The 21,735-nt window shown below is 45.8% G+C and overlaps 1 protein-coding gene across 1 annotated transcript; it reads left to right on the top strand.

Moving 5' to 3' along the window:
- Positions 1 to 15,613: 15,613 nt before the first annotated feature.
- sox14 (SRY-box transcription factor 14) lies at positions 15,614 to 20,613 on the top strand. Its single transcript, XM_079739221.1, has one exon. It carries the CDS (start codon positions 16,003 to 16,005, stop codon positions 16,729 to 16,731), a length of 729 nt encoding a protein of 242 aa, XP_079595347.1. The 5' UTR covers positions 15,614 to 16,002; the 3' UTR covers positions 16,732 to 20,613.
- Positions 20,614 to 21,735: the final 1,122 nt, after the last annotated feature.

Here is a 21,735-nt window from a genome sequence, read left to right as displayed (position 1 = left end):
CCTCTACATTGACCGACTGTTTCATCTGTTATCTCCTCTTGTGTACTTTTACATATGAGAAGGAGTGATTTGAGTACGCAATTTATGCTTTTGGGTTCTCTCGGGGCGCTGGAGATGAGAGAGCACAATTTTTCCTTTTGATTGTAAAAAAGGACCATCACTTGAATTTTACCATAACTTTTTTACCCTTGCAACATCAGCCAGCATGGTCTGTTATGATGGGGAAAGTTGAGGAAAAACTAAAAACATAAATTGGAAATGTTTAAAATTTGCCGATTGATATTTCGTAAAGTTTCTCAATTTCAGCAAACATGTAAAAATGTGGAGTTAAATTGTGAAGCTACACACACACACACACACACACACACACACACACACACACACACACACACACACACACACATAGACCGCACATACACACACGCACACAGACAGATACATACACACACACACTTTCATCCTTGCACAGTTTTTCCCTGTGGGGAGAAGAGGCCAAGATTATGGAGAGAGAGAGAGAGAGAGAGAGAGAGAGAGAGAGAGAGAGAGATAGCGAGAGAGAGAGAGAGAGAGAGACAGTGATCTATAGTTGCTCGTTGAGACAGATTGTCTGAAGGTGCACAGATTGCTCACATCTGGGTCTTCTAAGAATGCTGCAAATTGTGGCCTTTCTTCTGCGCGGCGATAAGACGCTAAATGAAGGGAGCGGTGTTATCAGCCCCCAGCGCCCCATAAATCACCTCCTCCTGCACCCCCCGTGGTTCCTATCGGCAACCCAGGGGCCACAGAGACCCCCCCCCCCCCACACACACAGCACCACCACACCATCACCGCCACCACCACAATACCACAACCCCATCACCACCACACCATCACCGCCACCACCACAACACTACAGCACCACCATCACCACAACCCCATCACCACAACCCCATCACCACAACGCCATCACCACCACCACAACCCCATCACCACCAAAACCCTCACTACACCACCCTCTCTCTCCCCCTGTCTCTCTGCCTCTCTCCATCTATCTCTGCCTCTCTGCCTCTCTGCCCCTCTCTCTCTCTCTCTCTCTCTCTCTCTCTCTCTCTCTCTCTCTCTCTCTCTCTCTCTCTCTCTCTCTCTCTCTCTCTCTCTCTCTCTCTCTGCCTCTCTTGCCTCTCTCTCTCTGCCTCTCTCTCTCTGTCTCTCTCTTTCTCTCTCTCTCTCTCTCTGCCTCTCTCTCTCTGCCTCTCTCTCTCTGTCTCTCTCTCTCTCTCTGCTCCCATCTCTATGTCTCTCGCCCTGAGCTCCCCCTTGCTGTGCTGTATTCATATTAATTCTTTAAAGAGGGGAGTCATTCTTTGCTTGGAGTACTATCATACTTTAATCCCACAGACTCCTTCCCTCCCTCCAAACACCAGTGCTGGCAGAAATATTGTTCTCAGTATGAATAGCTCTGGGCCTTAATGAGCATCCGTGTGTAAGTGACTGATACATGAATGGTTTTATTCCTCTGAATAACAACAACTCTGTTCTCACTCCTCAGCGGACTCCCTATCAAAACACTTCTTTGCCTTTGCAGTTTTTTATGAACACAGTCATGAACTCTGAAATCTGCCCACTGCTGACGTGTGATGTTTGTAAAGGCCTCTGAAGGAACGATTTAACACAGATTTGACTGATGTAGTGAGTCCCTCTCTCACTGTCTCTCTCTCTCTCTCTCTCTCTCTCTCTCTCTCTCTCTCTCTCTGTATCTCTCACTGTCTCTCTCTCTCTCTGTATCTCTCTTTCTCTCTCTCTCTGTATCTCTCTCTGTCTCGGCCTCTCTCTCTCTCTCTCTCTCTCTCTCTCTCTCTCTCTCTCCCTCTAAATGTTTTAAGGGCCACTATGGATGCTGAGTGCAGAGGGGTTGGTTCTGTTTTGGACAGCTTACATAATGTATTCATAATATCTATACTATACTGGAAAGACCTGACAGAGAGCAGTATTCATTTCCACATTTCTGAAAAGAATGAAACAATACGGCTTCATTACATCTAATGAATACAACATTGTGAGAGAACTAGTTAATAAAGAGAGGCTTATTTATTTAATACCCACAGACATAAAAGAGTATATTATTTACCCTTCATGCTTTCACTCTAAAGTAACGATTTTGTACCTTGTCCTTTTTTTAACAGCATTCAAATCGTTTCGAACTGCAGACATTTGATGAAAGGCCAACATGAAGGAAAAAGAACAGTCACTGTTGAATTTGATTAAATTTATATAATTAAACCATACATATCTATGATATATATAGACCAAATAGGAAAGTAACAACCACAGTAAAGCTTTTTGATGTATTGCGATGAAACCAGATTAATCACAACCTGATGTCCGTCATCAAAACTGCAGGGTAAAATATGCATCTATTAATCTAGATCTTCATGAAGAGAATGAGTCTGTTTCATAGTGCGCTTTGATGGACGAGATGTTCCCAAATGTCATCCGAGTTCGTCCCAAAGTTGTTGCCTGGATCTCCATAGCGACCTCATCCCTTCCCGTATCGCGCTCGCAAGGTGACTGAAGTGCTATCTAAATGGATCTCCACGCCGCTGTGAAATAGCTCATTAGCGCTGATATTCCCGCTAAATTCCTCTTTAGCGACGCCTGTTTGCTTATCTACCTGCCACCTTTCAGACAGGAAACAGGAAGTCGACGGCGGAGGCTGATGGCCGCCCGGAGGTTCCTTTGGGGTCGTGGTCGGCGTTAGTGGCGGTCGCGGCGGCGGCGTGCACGGAGCTAGCGGCGGCGGCGGTGTTGTGTGATGTTTAGGCCGTGCTGGCCGCGGACTAGATTAAGGACTGTGCATTTTTATCTGCGCTTGTAAATGAGCGGCTGGCCGGGGCGCTGTGCCGGGCCGGGCTGGAGGAACAAGAGGATTAAGATGCTATCAGGGGGCGAGCAGCGCCTGCAGGCCCGCTGCAGATTACCGCCGCGCCACGGCTGCAGACAGACGCCGCCGACGTGTTGACAAACAACCAGGGGTTATTAGCCGGTAATTAGATGCTAAGCTAACTGTCTCTCTGACCCGTCGACGCCCAGCTTATAGCGCGGCTCCGGGCGCTCGCCGTCATCAAGGTCAGAAGCCATCAGTTTGTTTTCACGTCGGCTTCCTCCGAGGTGAGGAAGACAATGCGGCAGGAAGACAACGTCCAGGCTTTGTCTGCTGCTGTTCCCGCGCTGCTCGGAGAACAGAAGGGCAGGACGGGGTGTTCTGCTCCGGGTGTTGGGACTCACCCCATCCTGCCCTCAGGTGGGGTTCTGTACGAAACGTCAGAACGTATGTCTGGGTCCACTCATCATTGATGGTGCTGGTGTAGTTCTTTAGGGGAGGGGTGAGCTGGGGGGAGGGATAAGGGGTGGTAGGGTAAAGTAGGTGAAGGTTAGTGGGGCTGGTTGGGGTTAGTAGGGTTTGTAGGATGAGGGATTGTTACTAGGGTTAGTGTTAGTAGGGTTTGGGTTATCAGGGTTCGTGTAAGTAGGTATTCTAGACTAATAGTTAATTGTTAGTAGTTGTAGGGTTAAAGGTTTGTAAAGTTCTGGCTACTAGAGAAGTAGGATAATTGAGTGGCTGAATAATTTCCTGACAAAATTCAAAACAACTTCTTTGTGACAGAGACTCAAATTTAAACTGTGTGACCCCGTTTGGCTTCTTAACAACTCTGTGTTGTTTGAGACAAATAGAGACTCCATTTGAATAGACCATGTTGGATTGCAGTATTGATGCCGTTTCATGCACTGAGGACTTCCATCCAAATGAAAGATGGTTATATAACTAATATAGACATAGTATTCAAAGTCAAACTACTGTATGAAATTATTACTGAAGAAGTTCAGTCCCTTCATACATCTGTTGTGTGTAAAAAAACATTTTAATATTGTGGAGATAATATCTGTCAAATGGAGACATAAACGCAATCATCCCATCCTTATTTTTCCATGTTGTGAAACAAGATTGAAAAGAGTGGGAAAAAAGAATTTTAACTTGGGTAAGAAGCGGCTGAATTCTGGTAATAACTTCGCTCTGGCAAAACGAGTCAGTTCCTGACTGTTTGTTATCTAAATGACAATTTATAATGATTTTATAGCTTATTCGTTTTTTTTTTCATTTCATGGACAACACATTTCTTAACCTTTTAATAAACAAGTTTTCCTTTTCAACTTTTAAATAGATGGCTTGAAAGTATCCGTTGTATTTCGCCCTGAATTTTTTATAGCAGTAATGTAAAGTACAACGGATATGCCTTAGATTGAAAACTCTAAAGTAAGAAATGTGTGAAAGAAGCACACATCTTTGCTGTGTGGTGGGGGTTCTGGGAGAAGATAGTTTTATTTATTCAACTTTTATTTACAACCTGAGTACAGATCTTGAAAAGAGACCCAATACTATGTATTGTAGCATGTTAAGTAGCCTAGCATGTTACATACCCTGAACACATGTTGCATGTATTCTAACTTGCAAAGTGCCATAAATGTTTAGTGCCCTACGATGTTAACTAACATGCTATCTGCCTTTACATGCTAAGTACCCTATCATACGACTTAGCATGTGAACTTCCCTGGCATGCTAATTACCCTAGCATGCAAAGCATCTTAGCATGCTAACTACCCTAGCATGCATCTCATCCAGGTATCTAGTACTTGGAGCCTGTCTTACCCCTCACCTGTCTCCCTCTTTGTTACCATACAATATAAACTCCCAACGTGTTGCAACCTTTAACAAGGCTCTGTTTAAGTTAGCTTCAGCAAAAAGCCTCACGAAACAAACCAGAGAGCAAGCAATTTTATTGTTCAGTGAAATCTTTAATTGTGATGGGGGAGGTTTATGTAGATTTCTGTAAGCCCCCTGACAAGGCCTGTTTCAAAGTGAACAGGGCATAGAACAGGAGTATGTGTCAGTGGTCGGGGTTTAGTGGAACGTCTCGGAAGTAATAGGCTAATCCTGAAGCCTGGAGAGGCCTCATTTACCCCCCCCCCCCCCCCCCCCCCCCAACACATTCACACACCCATACATTCTCAAGTGCCCCCTTCCCGCCAAAAATACGTGTCCCTCCATTTTACTGTCATGGTCACCACAACGACAAAGACAAGTTTTGCAATGGCTGCTGTTTTTATTTCTATGATAATTATGAGGAATATGAATCCATGTTATAATATAATAAATGTAAAGAGGAACCAAACACTTAAAGAAAAAACTCAAACTACATTAAGGCTGCTCTCGACCTGTCGACCAGAGTTAATTCATTCGATGGTCGTGTTTTGTTGCTCTTTAAGTCATCAAGTCATCAAGTCGTTGAAAAGGTTTTTTTTACAATCTTTTCAACGGCTCCACTTTACGGGGTAATTATCTGTGTCCTATTGCATCCCTCTATGCGTACATATTTGGTCATCGTGTTACAGCTAGCTGAGTTGAGAAACGTTTTTACTATTTAATCATCAATATTAAATACCATAGACCTTGACTTCGGCACTAAGCTACACAACCCTTCCTAAAAAAAACAGAACACACAGCATAACTTAAACTTCACGAACCATAAACCTTTGCCACAATTGTTCAGAGTCAGATTTTGATTCATTATTATGAATCTGTGGGAAATCAGTGTGGAGGATCGTCAAAGCATGTGGTGTTAAAACGAGAGAGAGCAGAGTGTGGCTGAATGGAGGGGAGGTGGAAGAGAACGAGGGGGGTGGGGTGTAATCAAATACTCCAGCTAATTGCTGCTGGAGGTCAGTAGTCCAAATGCATCTGAAAAGCGTGGCGTGTTGTCATTCAGCAGCCGTGGCGGTTGTTTAGCGACCTGAATGGGCGCGCTGGCGGTGCCTCTGTGAAGAAAGGCAGGAGATGACGACTTGTGAAGAATTGATGATGGACCCCTTCAGCGCCAGCAACATAAAATTGACCATGAAATCAGGAACTTGGATTCAAATGGGATGGAAGAAGAGGCGTATTTTTCCTATTCTTTTTTTTTTTTTTCAAGGTGCAAGGGCCACACATAACAGAACACATAACAGTCTTTGTGCGAGGGCTAAGGTTAATTTGCACATCAGTTAAAAATATAATTAAATCTTCAATGTATCGGCGTCGGGACAATGAGCTATCAAACACCGAGGCAAACGCTTAATATTACAGGACTTTACATCATTTTATAGAATTTGAACATACCGTCTGATGTCTTTCAAACGGATTTCAAATGGGGGAAAAGAGAGTTTGAGGTGCTCCTCTTCTTCTGAACGCCTGGATGGGCCTCGCGCTCGGAGGCTGAACCCAGTGTCGCCCTGCAGCGAGAGGCTCCTCATTCTCTCTGATTGTGGGGCTACACCCAGCGAACGCTCCCCAATCAGTCGGTTTGGAAACAAATCACATCACCCTCCCAACGCCGGACCTGTTCCCGCGCCACTTTAGATTAGGATCAAAAAATACCCCCCCCCCCCCCTCTCTATCATACCTCACCACGCGCCGCACCGCTTAGCCGCACTCGATGGAATATTATTTAAATTCCGACCTCAAAACGGCGGCCTGGACTCCAGCGGAACACGACACAGATGATGACGGGGAGAGAGACTCAAACAGACTTGATTGGAAACAGAGTGATGCTCCACACAGATCTCAGAACACTTCAGAGACTGCGTCCAAGTTACTCCCTCTGAGAGAGAGGGGTTCGAGGCTAGTCTAGAAGAGTGTTTAAATCCCAGCCGAAAGGTTCCTGGTTTGAATCCCCCATGTCAGCAGTGTATCCTTGGGCATCCTCGAGTAAGATCCCCCCTAACCCCTACCTGCTCCTTAATGACCTGTCCCTGTACTGTCTAACCCCTACCTGCTCCTTAATGACCTGTCTCTGTACTGTCTAACCCCTACCTGCTCCTTAATGACCTGTCTCTGTACTGTCTAACCCCTACCTGCTCCTTAATGACCTGTCTCTGTACTGTCTAACCCCTACCTGCTCCTTAATGACCTGTCTCTGTACTGTCTAACCCCTACCTGCTCCTGAATGTCCTGTTTCTGTACTGTCTAACCCCTACCTGCTCCTTAACGACCTGTCTCTGTACTGTCTAACCCCTACCTGCTCCTGAATGTCCTGTTTCTGTACTGTCTAACCCCTACCTGCTCCTTAATGACCTGTCTCTGTACTGTCTAACCCCTACCGGCTCCTTAACGACCTGTCTCTGTACTGTCTAACCCCTACCTGCTCCTTAACGACCTGTATCTAAAGGGGGACCGTGGATGAAAGCGTCTGCTGAGTGACTGAACCGTGGATCCACAGAGTTTGGTTCCAGAGGAAAGTCGGCCGCCTGCCTCTGGAGGAAACAGAGAACAAAGGCGGGCCTCTGAGAAACACACTCACCAAAACCAATTGTATTCTATTAGCTTAGAACCGACACACTGTGGTGGGTGGTGCTGCTGGTGGTGCTGGTGGTGCTGTTGGGTGGGTGGAGGGGGGGGGGGGGGGGCGTTGCATTCACAGATGGAGTCTATACCATGAAATTTGTATACTCGCCGACGACCAAAACAATTCCGGCGGCGGGGCTGAGCGGTCGGCCTGATCCGGGCCGCGCCCGCGTCCGTGAAGACGCCGTAATTGTCTCGGGTCACCCGGCGCGGGGGGGGGGGCGCGCCGCGAGCCACCCCCCCCCCCCCCCCCCCCCCCCTCCCCCCGGCGGCCCCCCCACTGCGGCTTAGCCGGGCCGCGGTGCCGGTGCCTGATAGATATTTTATCGCCCGAGTTAAACGGTTAATGAATTCCCAAAGTGAAATCTGTCACTTCAAAAAATAAAGAGGAAGGCAAATTAAAGGGAGATAGAGAGAGGCCAGGGAGAAAGAGTGAGGGTGAGGAGGGGGAGGAGGGGGGAGAGAGAGGGGGTGACACAGTTTTAAAATGCCCTATCTTTCGGCCATCCCCATTTTTCAATGGAATAAAGAAAACTCAGCCTCTTTCTTCTCCTCCTTTCTTCCCCCTCTCTCCTCCCTCCACTCCTCCGCCTCCTCTCTCTCTCTATCTCTCACTCCGCTCCTCTCTAGAAATCTCCTCATGAATGATTCATATGTGTTTTGTTATCAGCGGTGATTTCTATAGACCCCGACGCATTCACCAGGACATTTGTGGCGTAATTGTTAATTTTAATGCCATAATGGCTCGAGATGAGGGCCCCGATTAGACATTTATTACACAATTAAATGAAACATACTCAAGAATCACAAAGGACCTCCGTAATTATTTCAGGCCATTAATAAAATGGGCATTAAATTATATTGGACACAATGGGGAAGTGAAATAGATTTCCATTAGACCAATAGAAGCAGAGTGGCTGATAGATCCTGGCTGAATTCACTCTGAAATTAATTGTTGCCCCGGCCCATTTCCACACACACACAGAGTTGAATACATGAATGAGAAGAGGGGGGAGAAGGGGAAGAAAGCTTGGTGGCCGAGAGAGAGAAAGAGAGAGAGGGAGAGAGAGAGAGAAAGAGAGCGAGGGAGAGAGAGAGAGAAAGAGAGAATGAAGGAGAGAGAGAGAGGGGGGAAGAGTTACATTAAGAGCGTTTGATAAAAAAACCTTTTGTTTGACATCCTACAATAGACCTTCAATGCAAAAGAGAGAGAGAGGACTAAAGAGAGAGAGAGAGAGAGAGAGAGTGAGAGAAAGAGAGAGAGAGAGAGAGAGAGAGTGAGAGAGAGAGAGAGGAACAGAGAGGAAAAGTGAGACCAATTTCAGTCATCAGTCGTTCCCTTCATGACTCTCAACTTGTGATTACTGCACCTTTTCAACTTTTCCCTGCATTTTAAATAAACAACTATTGGAGGGCGGGGCCCCACGGGAGCCAATCAGAGATGACCCACGCCTCGATAGCGAGCGACATCATCGCTATTTAACCTCCCACCAAAACAACTGCCGACATAAGCGCTCTAGACAACGTCATTATCCAGACACACTTTGAAAAGCAGCGCAAGTAATTGTGCACAAATTATATAAATGAAGAAAGGGAAATGCTTTTATGGGTTTTATTCGCGCATAATGCTTTTATTGGATGTAAGTTAGTTAGTTGACGATGAGTTCTTTAGAATAGAGCTATATAGCATTGGAATGAAAAGTAGAAAGTTTGACGATCTTAGTTTAAAATATAATTAAACCGGTATGTATATACAGCACTGATGATGCCTAGGCCTAGCGTAGCTTTGGACAGACAGACAGGAAACAGACAAACCACCAATCTCTCTCTCCCTCTTTAAAAACAGCCATTAAACTGCAGATTTTCAGGAGGGAGAGAGAGAGATAAACAACTCCTTATAAGGCTTGGGATCTACAGCCAACAGGAAGAGGAAACAGTGGAACCAAGTCAGACGGTCAGCAGCCTCACAGAGATCCGCTCAGAGGATGAACATCAGATTCTGTACTTTTCTACTTCGGAGGAGACCTGTTCCTCTTCCGCGGCCGCTCTCCGGTCCTCGAGGTCATGTGATGACGGTAACAGCGCCACGCCTGTCACACAGAAACAAAATGGTGGGAGACAGAGAGAACCTGTTAGTCACGGCGTTTGGATGAAGACCAATAAGCAGCTCCAAGGTTTACAAGCCTGCGTCAGGTGACCAGTCTGTCTGGTTCTCATCACACGTCCCGTAAGTCAGGGCCGGTGGTCGGTTCCGTTCTTAGGAACAGTCTGCAGAACCAAAGACCTACCACCCCTGTGTGGGTTAGATAACACTCTGACGGTGGAGTCATCTGCTGTGTTGAGGTCTGTGGTTTTATGTATGTTGAACTCCGTTCAGTTCTGTCTGAACGATGCAGTGTATTTTAAAGGGAGAGAGGTTCCTGATCTCAATGGGACCTTATGACTCGCTTCACTAAATGATCTTCAGAACCAGAAGGATCCTGTTTGATGGACACAGTTCTGTAGATCTATACTGCAATGCTGTGCCCGGAACATTTAAAAACAGACCTGGTAGCTTTGGTGTTGCAAGCATCCCTCCTCAGTGTTGAGTTTGAAATCAGACCTATGAGTTCGCAGTGACGATGAATGAATGAATCAATGAATGCATGAGCATGAATAGTCTCACGATACTGATGATCTGAGAAAGTAGAGCGAAGCGTTTTCAGAGCCTGACGTCTGAGTTTAGAATATGTACAATATGTACTTTTGTACATGTAGTTCAGTGTATTGTACCAGAAAACACATGTAAGGGGCCGAATACTGTGAGTAGAGAGTGTGTAGTACACCAGTAGAGAGTGTGTAGTACACGAGTAGAGGGTGTGTAGTACACGAGTAGAGAGTGTGTAGTGTGAAGTGAGTAGAGTGTGTGTTGTGTAGTGAGTAGAGTGTGTTGTACACGAGTAGAGAGTGTGTAGTAGTATAGAGTGTGTAGTACACAAGTAGAGAGAGTGTAGTGTGTAGTGAGTAAAGTGTGTGTTGCGTAGTGAGTAGAGTGTGTAGTACACGAGTAGAGAGTGTGTAGTAGTAGAGAGTGTGTAGTACAGGAGTAGAGAGTGTGAAGTACATGAGTAGAGAGTGTGTAGTGTGTACTACATGTGTAGAGAGTGTGTATTGTGTAATACATGAGTAGAGAGATTGTAGTGTGTAGTGAGTAGGGAGTATGTAGTACATGAGTAGAGAGTGTAGTGTGTAGTGAGAAGGGAGTGTGTAGTACATGAGTAGAGAGTGTAGTGTGTAGTGAGTAGGGAGTATATAGTACATGAGTAGAGAGTGTAGTGAGTAGGGAGTGTGTAGTACATGAGTAAAGAGAGTGTAGTGAGTAGGGAGTGTGTAGTACATGAGTAGAGAGAGTGTAGTGAGTAGGGAGTGTGTAGTACATGAGTAGAGAGAGTGTAGTGTGTAGTGAGTAGGGAGTGTGTAGTACATGAGTAGAGAGAGTGTAGTGAGTAAGGAGTGTGTAGTACATGAGTAGAGAGAGTGTAGTGTGTAGTGAGTAGGGAATGTGTATGAATGAGTAGAGAGAGTGTAGTGAGTAGGGAGTGTGTAGTACATGAGTAGAGAGAGTGTAGTGTGTAGTGAGTAGGGAGTGTGTATGAATGAGTAGAGAGTGTGTAGTGAGTAAGGAGTGTGTAGTACATGAGTAGAGAGAGTGTAGTGAGTAGGGAGTGTTTACTGCCGCCCTCAGTGGTCCGGTGGGTCTCTGTAGAGGGGAGGTTTCTAGTCAGCCGGGTCTAAATTAGCTTTTTTCTTCCCTTAATGAAGGTCACAGGAGTCACATCTAGGCTTCCCAGATAATTCCTATCTGCCCTTATCTCTGTGTGCTCTTTAATCCTAATTGTTTTGTATAATTGTGTGGTGCGGACCTCGCACCCATCGCATGGAGAACCCCCCCCGCTTCCTTTTACTGGCTACATGAACTTTTGTTCCTCCTCTTTCGTATTCTGAAATTAATTTAATAACAACTGAAGACTTCACTTCTTCTTACAGCCCAGATTGTGTCCTACAGATTTGATTTCTTAAAGAGAATGTGATGTTTTACTGACATGATATGGCTGTTAAGACCCTTTCTATACCTATTGTGTAGTGTACACACATATATATATATCCATATTCATATGTATATATGTCTGTATATATATATATATGTATTTAAATCACACAGGCACACACACAAACACCAACATATTTTTCAAACCAACACACACATACACACATTTCTGACGGAAGAAGTAAACGAATATTAAACAACATCTTTTGGTTAACAAACCTTTTGTCGGTTGTTAAATATACGCAACATATTACATCAACATTTACATTTGGGGCATTTAGCAGACGTTTTTATCAAAGGTGATTTTCAATATGTACAATTTTACTTATTGTAGCTAGGATAAGACTCATAGTCAGGATGAGACACTACACATTGCTGCTATTTATATTCCTTTTATATAAGTGAACGGACACTTTTGAGCGAGTGTGTGGGTGTACGGATGTGTATGTGTGTGTGTGTGTGTGTGTCTGTTTGTGTGAGTGAGTGCGTGCAAGTGGAGGAGTGAGTGAGAGTGATTGAGTGAGTGAGTGAGAATGTGTTTCTGTGTTTGTGTGAGAGAGTGAGTAAGTGTGTGTGTTTGTGTGTGTGTGTGTGTGTGTGTGTGTGTGTGTGTGTGTGTGTGTGTGTGTGTGTGTGTGTGTGTGTTGAAGAGTGAGTGAGTGTGTGTTTGAGGGTGAGTGAGTGAGTGAGTAGAGATGCTGTCAATCATCAATAAGTCGATAACCAAGTGTTTTTTTTTCTGATGCTAAATCCGTGCTGTCTAGGGAGAGTGGAAACCAGTGTAATGGGAACCACTGGGAACCATCACTAACTGGGATGTGGAAGAGAGGAAATGGAAATGTTGCGGAAGGAAGTTTGCGATAGAGAAAGAAACCCGTTCATTAGAGCGACAGAACCACGGACAGCTCCAGTGAACCCCCAAACACACCCACACACACACACACACACACACAAGTACACACACACACACACACACACACACAAGTACACACACACACACAAGTACACACACACACACACACACACACACACACACACAAGTACACACACACACACACACACACACATAGACACACTCACACACACATATGCACACACACAGACGCACACACACACCCCCCCACACACACACACAGAAACACACATACAGACTCTCACACACACACACTCACTCACACTCACATAAACACTCACACACTCACATACTCACACACTTACACAAACACACACACACACACACACACCCACACACACACACTCATACAGACACACACACACACACACACACACAGGCTCACACTCACACAGACACACTCACACACACTCACACACACACACAGACACACACACACACACACAGCCACAAACACACACACAGACTCACACACACACACTCACAGACTAACACACACACACACAAACACACACACTCACACACACACACACACACACACACACACACACACACACACACACAAACATACAGGCTCACGCTGACTCTATCAGAAGTGTCCATTATATAAAGCTTTATGTTGGCTTTATTAAGCAGCTTACAATGTTTGTTTAGAAAAATATATTTTTGAATTTACATCACCTTCTAAACGTTTTAAGTGTTGGTAGTCACAAATTTTTCTTGTGTGGCTGTGTGTGGGTGAGAGCGCTTGTGGGTGTGTGCGTGCTGTGCGTGGGTATGTGTGTGTGTGCGTGTGTGTGTGTGTGTGTGTGTGTGTGTGTGTGTGTGTGGACTACAGTGGTAGTCTACCGTTGATCTCTGAATACAGATTAAACATTAAACGTATACAAGAAAAAAATCCAAAATATCACGTTAAGGGATAGTTATTTAAAAATACGCAGAAGTTTTACATATTTTTCATCTTTCATAAGATTCAAATAATTAGACAAATTCAGGATGGTGGTAATTTTTTGGTCAATTGTGTCTTGAACATTTGTTTTGAAATCTGAGTAATGATCTGAAGTTTGCGACAAAGAAACGGATAAACTGAGAGCAAAACAACACAAAATAAATCCTGTTACATTTTATTTTAAGCGCCTCGAATAAAATACATTTAAAGAATAATTTTATTCTATAAAATTGATGATCGTTCAAAAATAATAACGCTTTTAACATCCGCTATACCAATGAACATACGAGGCTTACTGCGCTGATAAATGTAAGAATACGTGTTTGTCAGGAATAAATTCAATCATCGCTCTAAATCGTTCTTAAAGAGAACATCTTCATATGAAATATTAATTAGAATCACATTTACTTTAGTACATCAACGTTGTCAGAATCATTTAGCGGCGGAGCCTCCTCCAGAAGCCGGGTCCTGGTTCTTACCTCCCCGCTCCTCCCGCTCCGTGTCCCCGCTCCGAGGTCCTCCTCCTCCGCGGGACCTGGGGGCTTTTATCGATCCTTCACATTTCTTCTTCAATTACACTTTCGCCGATTCCTTAATAATGAAAACGAGAAAATTGTTTAACCGTGAGGGACTCGCTGCCGAAGCACTTTACGCATGCGTGTTTGGCACGGCGCCTCTGAGAGAGGAGGGGGCGGGGGGCGTCTGGTAGGGGGGGGGGGGGGGGGTATACACTTGAAGTATGTACTGAACTGTGATATTTGGGTTAGAGAAATATATTTACATACATGTTAACCTGCGCGTATCGCCTCCCCGTGCGTAACGGACGACTGTTTGAATTAGAGACATTCTTCTCTTCGGATCAGATCCTACATCAGTAAGACGCCTCACACCTGGTTCACTTTTGGATCGGTGGTTCATCATTAAAATAATACACTATTTTGTTTTCACATCAAACCGATGCACACCAATTTTATAAACCCTGAAACAGTGTATTCCCCGGGTGTATCCGCGCGTGGATCATTCGATCTCAGCAGGGCCTTGTTTCTCTCTCCTCTCATCGCCGCCACACCAACCAGACCTGGACCTGGACTGGTCCACGACCAGTAGGGTTCGATCCCCGGCATTAGCAGGGAGCCCTAAGAGCGCTGTAACAAGAAGAAGGAGTCCCGTATCATATCAGATATCATACATCATGCAGCAGGCAGCCGCCCCGGGCTGTGAGCCGTCTCTCTATCCCTGATATTAGCATTTTAAAACACCCAGTGTGACTCTTTAAACACACACGGTGCTCCAGACATACCAACGATAACACGCTGACAATGGCTGTTGGATTCCTATTAGATTACAATGCCTTGCGTTGCGTTTCCCTTAAATGTGGGATTGAATGTACATTTGGTGTTTCGTGTGTTTATGGTTGGTTAACCGTACTCGATTATTGCAAATTAAATATGAAACATATTTATTTTGTATTGTTTAAATATATCTATCTATCATGATTTATATATATTTAAATATATATAAATACATGCATATGTATAAATATATCGATATGTATATAGATAAATATAAATATAAATAAATAAATAAATAAATAAATGTGTGTGTGTGTGTGTGTGTGTGTGTGTGTGTGTGTGTGTGTGTGTGTGTGTCTGTCTTCATGTGTTTATCTGTGTGTGCGGGCAATAATAACGACAATACTATACTATGATATAATTGAATAGAAAGACATCAAATATAAGATATTCATTCCATAGGGTACAAAACTCTTAGCACTATAAACATTATAAATAAATATGATCCCTCATAAGTCCTCTGAGCCATAATGCCAAGCGCAAGAAACGATGTGACAAATCGTGTCAGAACACCACATTAATTCATGTTTTTAGCGCAATTATCCACTTTAAAGCGCATCTCCACGCGCTCAGAAAGGAGTGACCCCTCCCTCTCTCCGCGAGCCTCCCGGGGGGCGGAAGGGGGGTTTGTTGTGCTTCATTAAAGCGGACCTGGGAGGGGCCGGGTCTCCCCCCCCCCCTCACCACCCCTCCACACTAACTCTTTGTTTATGTCGTAATGTACATATCTTTTTTCTTTTTTACCGCGGAGGTATTACGCGCGGCGCCTCGCGCTGATTGGGCGGCAGGTCGGCGACGCCCCGCTGTGATTATGTCAGATCGCGTGCAGACCGAACCAGCCCAGCCTTTGAACTCCGCCGCTCTTGGCTCGTGTTCACGCGCTTCCGCTCATTTCCACGCCAGGTGCGCAAGACGCGAAACCTCAGAGCGCAGAGTCGTCGCGAGGCACAGTGGCACCTTGCTGGATTTCCTTCTCTTTGGCGTCTTTTTTAACGGCTCCTTTAAACATCACGGTGTTATTATTTCGGGGGAGAAGAAGAAGCGGAGAAGAAGCGGACTTCACCGAAACATTGTCCTGACGCGCGGGACACTTACGGGATTTTCTGTTTTTCTTTCCATCATCGGTGGCAGTTTGGAGATCGCGTCAAAACCCGCCAGAGAAGTGGCATGAGTAGCGCTCGGCTTCTAGACACTTGAACACTTTTCCCCTTTTCCTTTAGAGCCCAACTTTCCTTTCTCTTTTATCTTCAGCCAGTCAGGGGAGCGAGCGTCCCAGGCACCAGCAGCATGTCTAAGCCGGTCGATCACATCAAGCGGCCCATGAACGCCTTCATGGTGTGGTCCCGCGGCCAGCGGCGGAAGATGGCGCAGGAGAACCCCAAGATGCACAACTCGGAGATCAGCAAGCGGCTGGGCGCCGAGTGGAAGCTGCTCTCCGAGTCAGAGAAGCGGCCGTACATCGACGAGGCCAAGCGGCTGCGCGCGCAGCACATGAAGGAGCACCCCGACTACAAGTACCGGCCGCGGCGCAAACCCAAGAACCTGCTGAAGAAGGACCGCTACGTGTTCCCGCTGCCCTACCTGGGCGACGCCGAGCACCTGAAGGGCCTCAGCGTGTCGCAGGCCGTGTCCGACTCGCTGCTCAGCGCGTCGGAGAAGGCGCGCGCCTTCCTGCCTCCCACCTCGTCGCCCTACTCCTTCCTCGACCCCAGCCAGTTCAGCTCGAGCGCCATCCAGAAGATGACGGAGATGCCGCACGGGCTGGGTGGCGCGGGGGGGCTGTCCTACTCCTCGCTGGGGGGGTACCAGAACGGGGCCTTCGGCAGCCTCGGCTGCCCCAGCCAGCACCACACGCACACGCACCCGTCGCCCACCAACCCGGGCTACGTGGTGCCGTGTAACTGCACCGCCTGGTCCACGTCTAGTTTACAGCCGCCCGTGGCCTACATACTGTTCCCGGGCATGACCAAGGGCGGGCTAGACCCCTACTCCTCGGCCCACGCGGCCGCCATGTAGGGCACCCCCTCCCACCCACCCTCTAGAACCCCCCCAACCAGACTTTATTCTTTATAATTCAACTTGAATAATAACTGACTTCTTGCATGTATATATGTGGACCCCCCAGAGAGAGAGAGAGAGGGAGAGAGGCAGAGGGAGGGAGGGAGAGAGGAGAGAGGACCTGCTTTGGACTTGCGATGACAAAACACGAACAAATGAACGAATTAACAAACAAACTGAAACTTTTCCGGAAGTTGATCCACGCGTCGGACCGCGCGAGGCGAGGCGCTGGACGGCCTGCACTGTAAGAAATGTAAATGTTATAACGTCTATGGCGAGGCCTCTAACTTTATTTATTGTGTACATTTCGATGCTCCCCTGATGCGTTGTGTTGTTTATGGTTGACGGACTATTCCTTTGCTTTTTGTTCGTGAGTCCGGCTTGCACATTTGATTGACGGGTCCTGACTCCGTGCAGAAGCCTCAGTATTAGTCCGCCTGGGGGCCCTGGTCGTGGGGTCGGAGCGGGGGGACCTGCGGGTGATCTTTCACTGGTCACAGTGTTTTATTTATTGCCCTGACGCTCCATCACCAGGTCGGCTCTGAGGACGCCACCGAAATCGTCCACGGCTAAAGTTTCATTTTCTGCTTTGAATTCCCCCATGTGGTTAAATGCTGACACGCGTGTGTGTGGTTCTGAGGACGACTTCTATCGGCGAGGCGGAGGTTATATTATGTGTATTTTATAACTGAGATGGTCGTTTAAACTGTCATGTTATGGAAAGGGAAATGTATCTAAAGGTGGAACCTCTCCGTTTGTTCTACTGCTGAACAAAGATATTTCGAATAAAGACAATCCGTCTTCAACGCAATACATTTTTCCTTTTATTTTTATAAGTGACGTATTTAAACATTTTACATTGACGAGCTGCAGGGTTAACGGTTGTCACGGGCCATACATTGTCTCCATTTTATTTTTATTCATTTGCTGAATCTGAAATATCCCAGAGATGTTCTGCTTTGAGCTGTGCAGGAAGGCCGCACGGACATCCTAGAGGGAATATTAGATTCGACTTTAAGAACACAAACTAACCTAAAGGCGGGAGTGGAAGGCACCCAGGTGCTAATTGATGCAGAGAGAGAGAGGGGATCCTATTGGACGAGGACCTCCGTGTCCCCCGGAAGCACTAATTGGTTGATTAACCGCGCGCCTGCGTGTCTAACAATAAGAGCTGCTTTTAATTGCGCAGAGGGCCTGCGCGGTGAGCAGCACCCCAGTCTTCGTTTGGAACAGGTTCCCGCCGCGCCTCGCGGTGGTGGGGACGAGGTGTGTGTCGGTGACTTGGCGCTGAACCGCGGCTCCCCGTTTGATGTTTGACGGTTCAAGAGGGCCTCGGGAGAGATTCCGCGCGGCCTGTTTGACGGCTCCCCCCACCGTAGGACGAGTGGGGCTTAATTACAGCTTAAAACAGCGTTTAAAACCCGCAGCCTCTGTTCCTCCTCCTTCCCGTAACCCGCTCCAAGACCTTTCCTTTATCAACGCTTGCCCACAAATATGTGCGCGCTTTGACTGCCGCTCCCGTGCTGCGTGTGTTAACTTGCGGTCTCATTGCGCGCTGGAACTGGGAGAGAGAGAGAGGGAGGCCGGGATCATCAAACCCCCCCAGGTGATCTCGGAGAGGATCCGGACTCACCGGTCCAACGACGAGGGGAGATTAAAGCACTTTGCTGCGTAAAATGGATGCAGGATTTCCTTTTGGCCCTGGCTGGGATTTTAACGTAAAGTCGAAACACGCCACCGATGCACGGAATTTGTTGGACCCGTTTTAACACTATAGGCCTACTGCTGTACACCTATTCATTAAACAATTCGTCTCACATTCAAATTGTTAACTTATCTGGCAGGAACACGCGCTGGGAGAACGTGACGCCGCGCTATGGCCCAAGGTGCCATCATCTAACCCAGCAGGGGGGAGGGGGGGGGGGTGTATCTGGTGGTGTAAATGAGGCTGTTGCCCCAGTGAACCCAATGTACCCCAGTGAACCCGAGCTCTACCCCATAATTCCATTCTTAAATCAGACCATTGTAATTGCTCTCAAGAGCGGTGGAGGTGTGTAGTGTCTGGCCTTTCTTCTCCTGAAAACTATTCTCACGCCGACAATATTATTACAATTTAATTCAGCTTTTCAATGGGGTTGTAAAAAAATATCGTTGATGGGAATTAATACCGGCAATTTACGCCGGCGAGCAGATTAAAATGTGTTTATTGTTCGAGGCTGGAAATAAATAGTCTAAAAATAAACGGCATCTATGAAACATAATAGGGGGAAATTATGATTGGAAATTGTAGACGTCTTAAATCTCCCCCGTAACTATTCTCCTTGACGGGTTTATTCCTACAACACACAGTGTGTGTGTGTGTGTGTGTGTGTGTGTGTGTGTGTGTGTGTGTGCAGACCGTGCAGCAGCATTCTTATCTCTGCTCCCTTCTCTGCCGCAGATCAGAGGGAAAGAGGGGATAATTGTTCTTTATTCTATTTAATTGAACGCTTTCAGGTCATTTCTATATGCTCCATTTAATGATCAAGTCAGTGAGAACAGACACTTAAGATCCGAACAGAGGGAGGGATGAACCAAAGCGAGCGGACGGTTTAATTGAAAGCCGAGGGTCATTTAAGGGATTGTCTTTCAGCGACACCCTGAAATCATCTTACAAAGTGAGCAGCGATGATGTGGACCCAAGACCCCCCTGCGTTTAGCACTAATATCTGCTATCTGCTGCTTATGTACTGCTTTAAGAGTGTCCTCACAGTCACACAGGTTCAGTTTATACCATGGACCAGGGTTATTTATTTTATTGACGTTGATACATTATTATTATTATTATTATTATTATAACTATTATTATCATTTTTACAATAGTGATTGCTCTTATGATTATTATCATCATTACAATTCAGTCATTTAGGATCATGACAGAAACGAATAAAAATAAATATAACAATTTAATATACATTTTTCCATTCCCTGCACGACACTTATCAGAAAGCCATAATTGTTGTTAACCTGCAACTAGCGATGCCAGATCCATATTTTATTTTATTTTATTTTTCCTGCAATATCGAGAAATTGTTTTGGGTGGAAACACAAGTGATCTCATTCCAGAATGTTAAATATTGTTCGCGCAGACCGGAATCATCACTGGTGAATCCCGCAATCTGAAATTGGATCTGGGATCCGCATTCTGACGGCGGTGTAAAGTAAACGGTGGTCGTGGCGTTTGAATTTTGGGGGTCCCTGAATTCGCGTTTGAGAGAAATGAGAAAAGCGGAGGAGCAGATAAGAAGAAAGAAAGGGGGAGAGAAAGGGAGTCACGGCGCGCGGGGGCTGATTTACAGCCGCGCGTTATTCTCCCGCACAGCCTGATATTAAGTGCGCAATTTCTGCCTGTGTGTTCATAAGCGAACACGCACGGACGCGAGCGCGCAAACACACACACACACACACACACGCACACACACACACACACACACACACACACACACACACACACACACACACACACACACACACACACACACACACACACACACACACACACACACACACACAAACACACATGAAAGAAGGTCTATATTCCCGTTTCCCTGAACTTGACTTGGGATAATAAAGACAGGCGGTGTCTGCAGGTGCTTACAACCGAACGTGCACAGCTCGCTCTGCCAGCCTCATGCAAACTGCTGGTTGGGGTAACAGAGAGAGGGCTACCGCGTTCTGGTGCAGAGAGACCCCCAGTACAGACCATAATAAGTTTCGCATTAAAGGGTTTCAGTCATACTAGTATTGTTGCCAAGTGGCCTAGAATTATTTTTTGGAATGAATGAAAAGTAATATTTATTTTATGAATTAATAACTAATTATTTGGTTTTAAATTCCTCATACTTGTCATTTAGTCACAAGGTTGAATGGTTTTTTTAACAGTATAACTGAGCTTCACCTTTTCTTAATAAAACATTTGTGACGTTATTAGAAGACTTTCTCCATCATTCCTTGGTTTCCCAGTTGGAACCAGTGGAATCCTTCACCTACTCCCCCACTTCCTACCTCCACTGAACATCCTGTGTACACGCTCCCATCACCTTTCCCACTTGGGTCCGGAGAGAGAAAAGTATTTTGGATCAAATTCCCGGGCAGATCATTTTAATATTCCCACTTCAGAACCAGGAGCAGTTCCCTCTCCGAGCCGCTCCAACCGACTACCCCAGCTTAAGTCACTAATATCCTGGCCTCAGCCCCCTACCTCAACATAAAGCCATAGTGTGAACACACTCACAGTCATCCTGATTTAAGATCTACTACTTGAACACTAATGTTTACACTATTGTATTTGATTACACCTTACTATTGTACTTAATACTGTATAGTATTTAAGCAATAGCCCATAACGGCCCTTTACAGTACTATAAGTAAACGTCATTGAAGTCCTTCCCAAAACGCGATCAAAGCGAAGACGAAGGAGTGTATAGCACTCAAGGCTAACCGTTTAGTTTGGCTAACAGCACCGAGGGTGCTAATACACCAGAGATATGGTTCAGGCAACCAGCTGCCTCCTTTCAGGATGTTTGGCAGGTTACCTGGTAGGAATGTGCTGCCCAATATGATTTGGATAGCTGTTCATGAAACAACATTCATCATCTTTTCCGGGATTTATATATCTGAAAAAGATGAATGACATAAACCTTACCACTTCATAATTCCAAAGTGGGCGTTTTATATTTAGTTTGTATGCATAAAGTGCACACTTAACGCTGGTACAAGCCAGTTAACAGGGGATTTTATTGAACTCAAACTTGATTTGAGTACACGTACAGAACTGGTGGAAAGGTGAAGAGTATTTCTTATAAGTATCTTATTAATGAGAGCCTCAAGTACCTGACAGCAGTCATACATGTAGCATAACTCACAGTGAGCATGTGCTGTGTTAGATGGTCGCAGTTGAGTTGAGTTGAGCTGTGCTTGTTA

This window comes from Pollachius pollachius, assembly GCF_949987615.1.
Source record: "Pollachius pollachius genome assembly, chromosome: 7".
Lineage (NCBI taxonomy): Eukaryota > Metazoa > Chordata > Actinopteri > Gadiformes > Gadidae > Pollachius > Pollachius pollachius.
The sequence above is the reverse complement of the archived record's forward strand: the minus strand, read 5'-3'. Positions and strand labels throughout refer to the sequence as shown.

Bases quoted from the DNA above. Each gene is read 5' to 3' on its own strand.
- sox14 (XM_079739221.1), top strand. From the start codon at position 16,003: ATGTCTAAGCCGGTCGATCACATCAAGCGGCCCATGAACGCCTTCATG.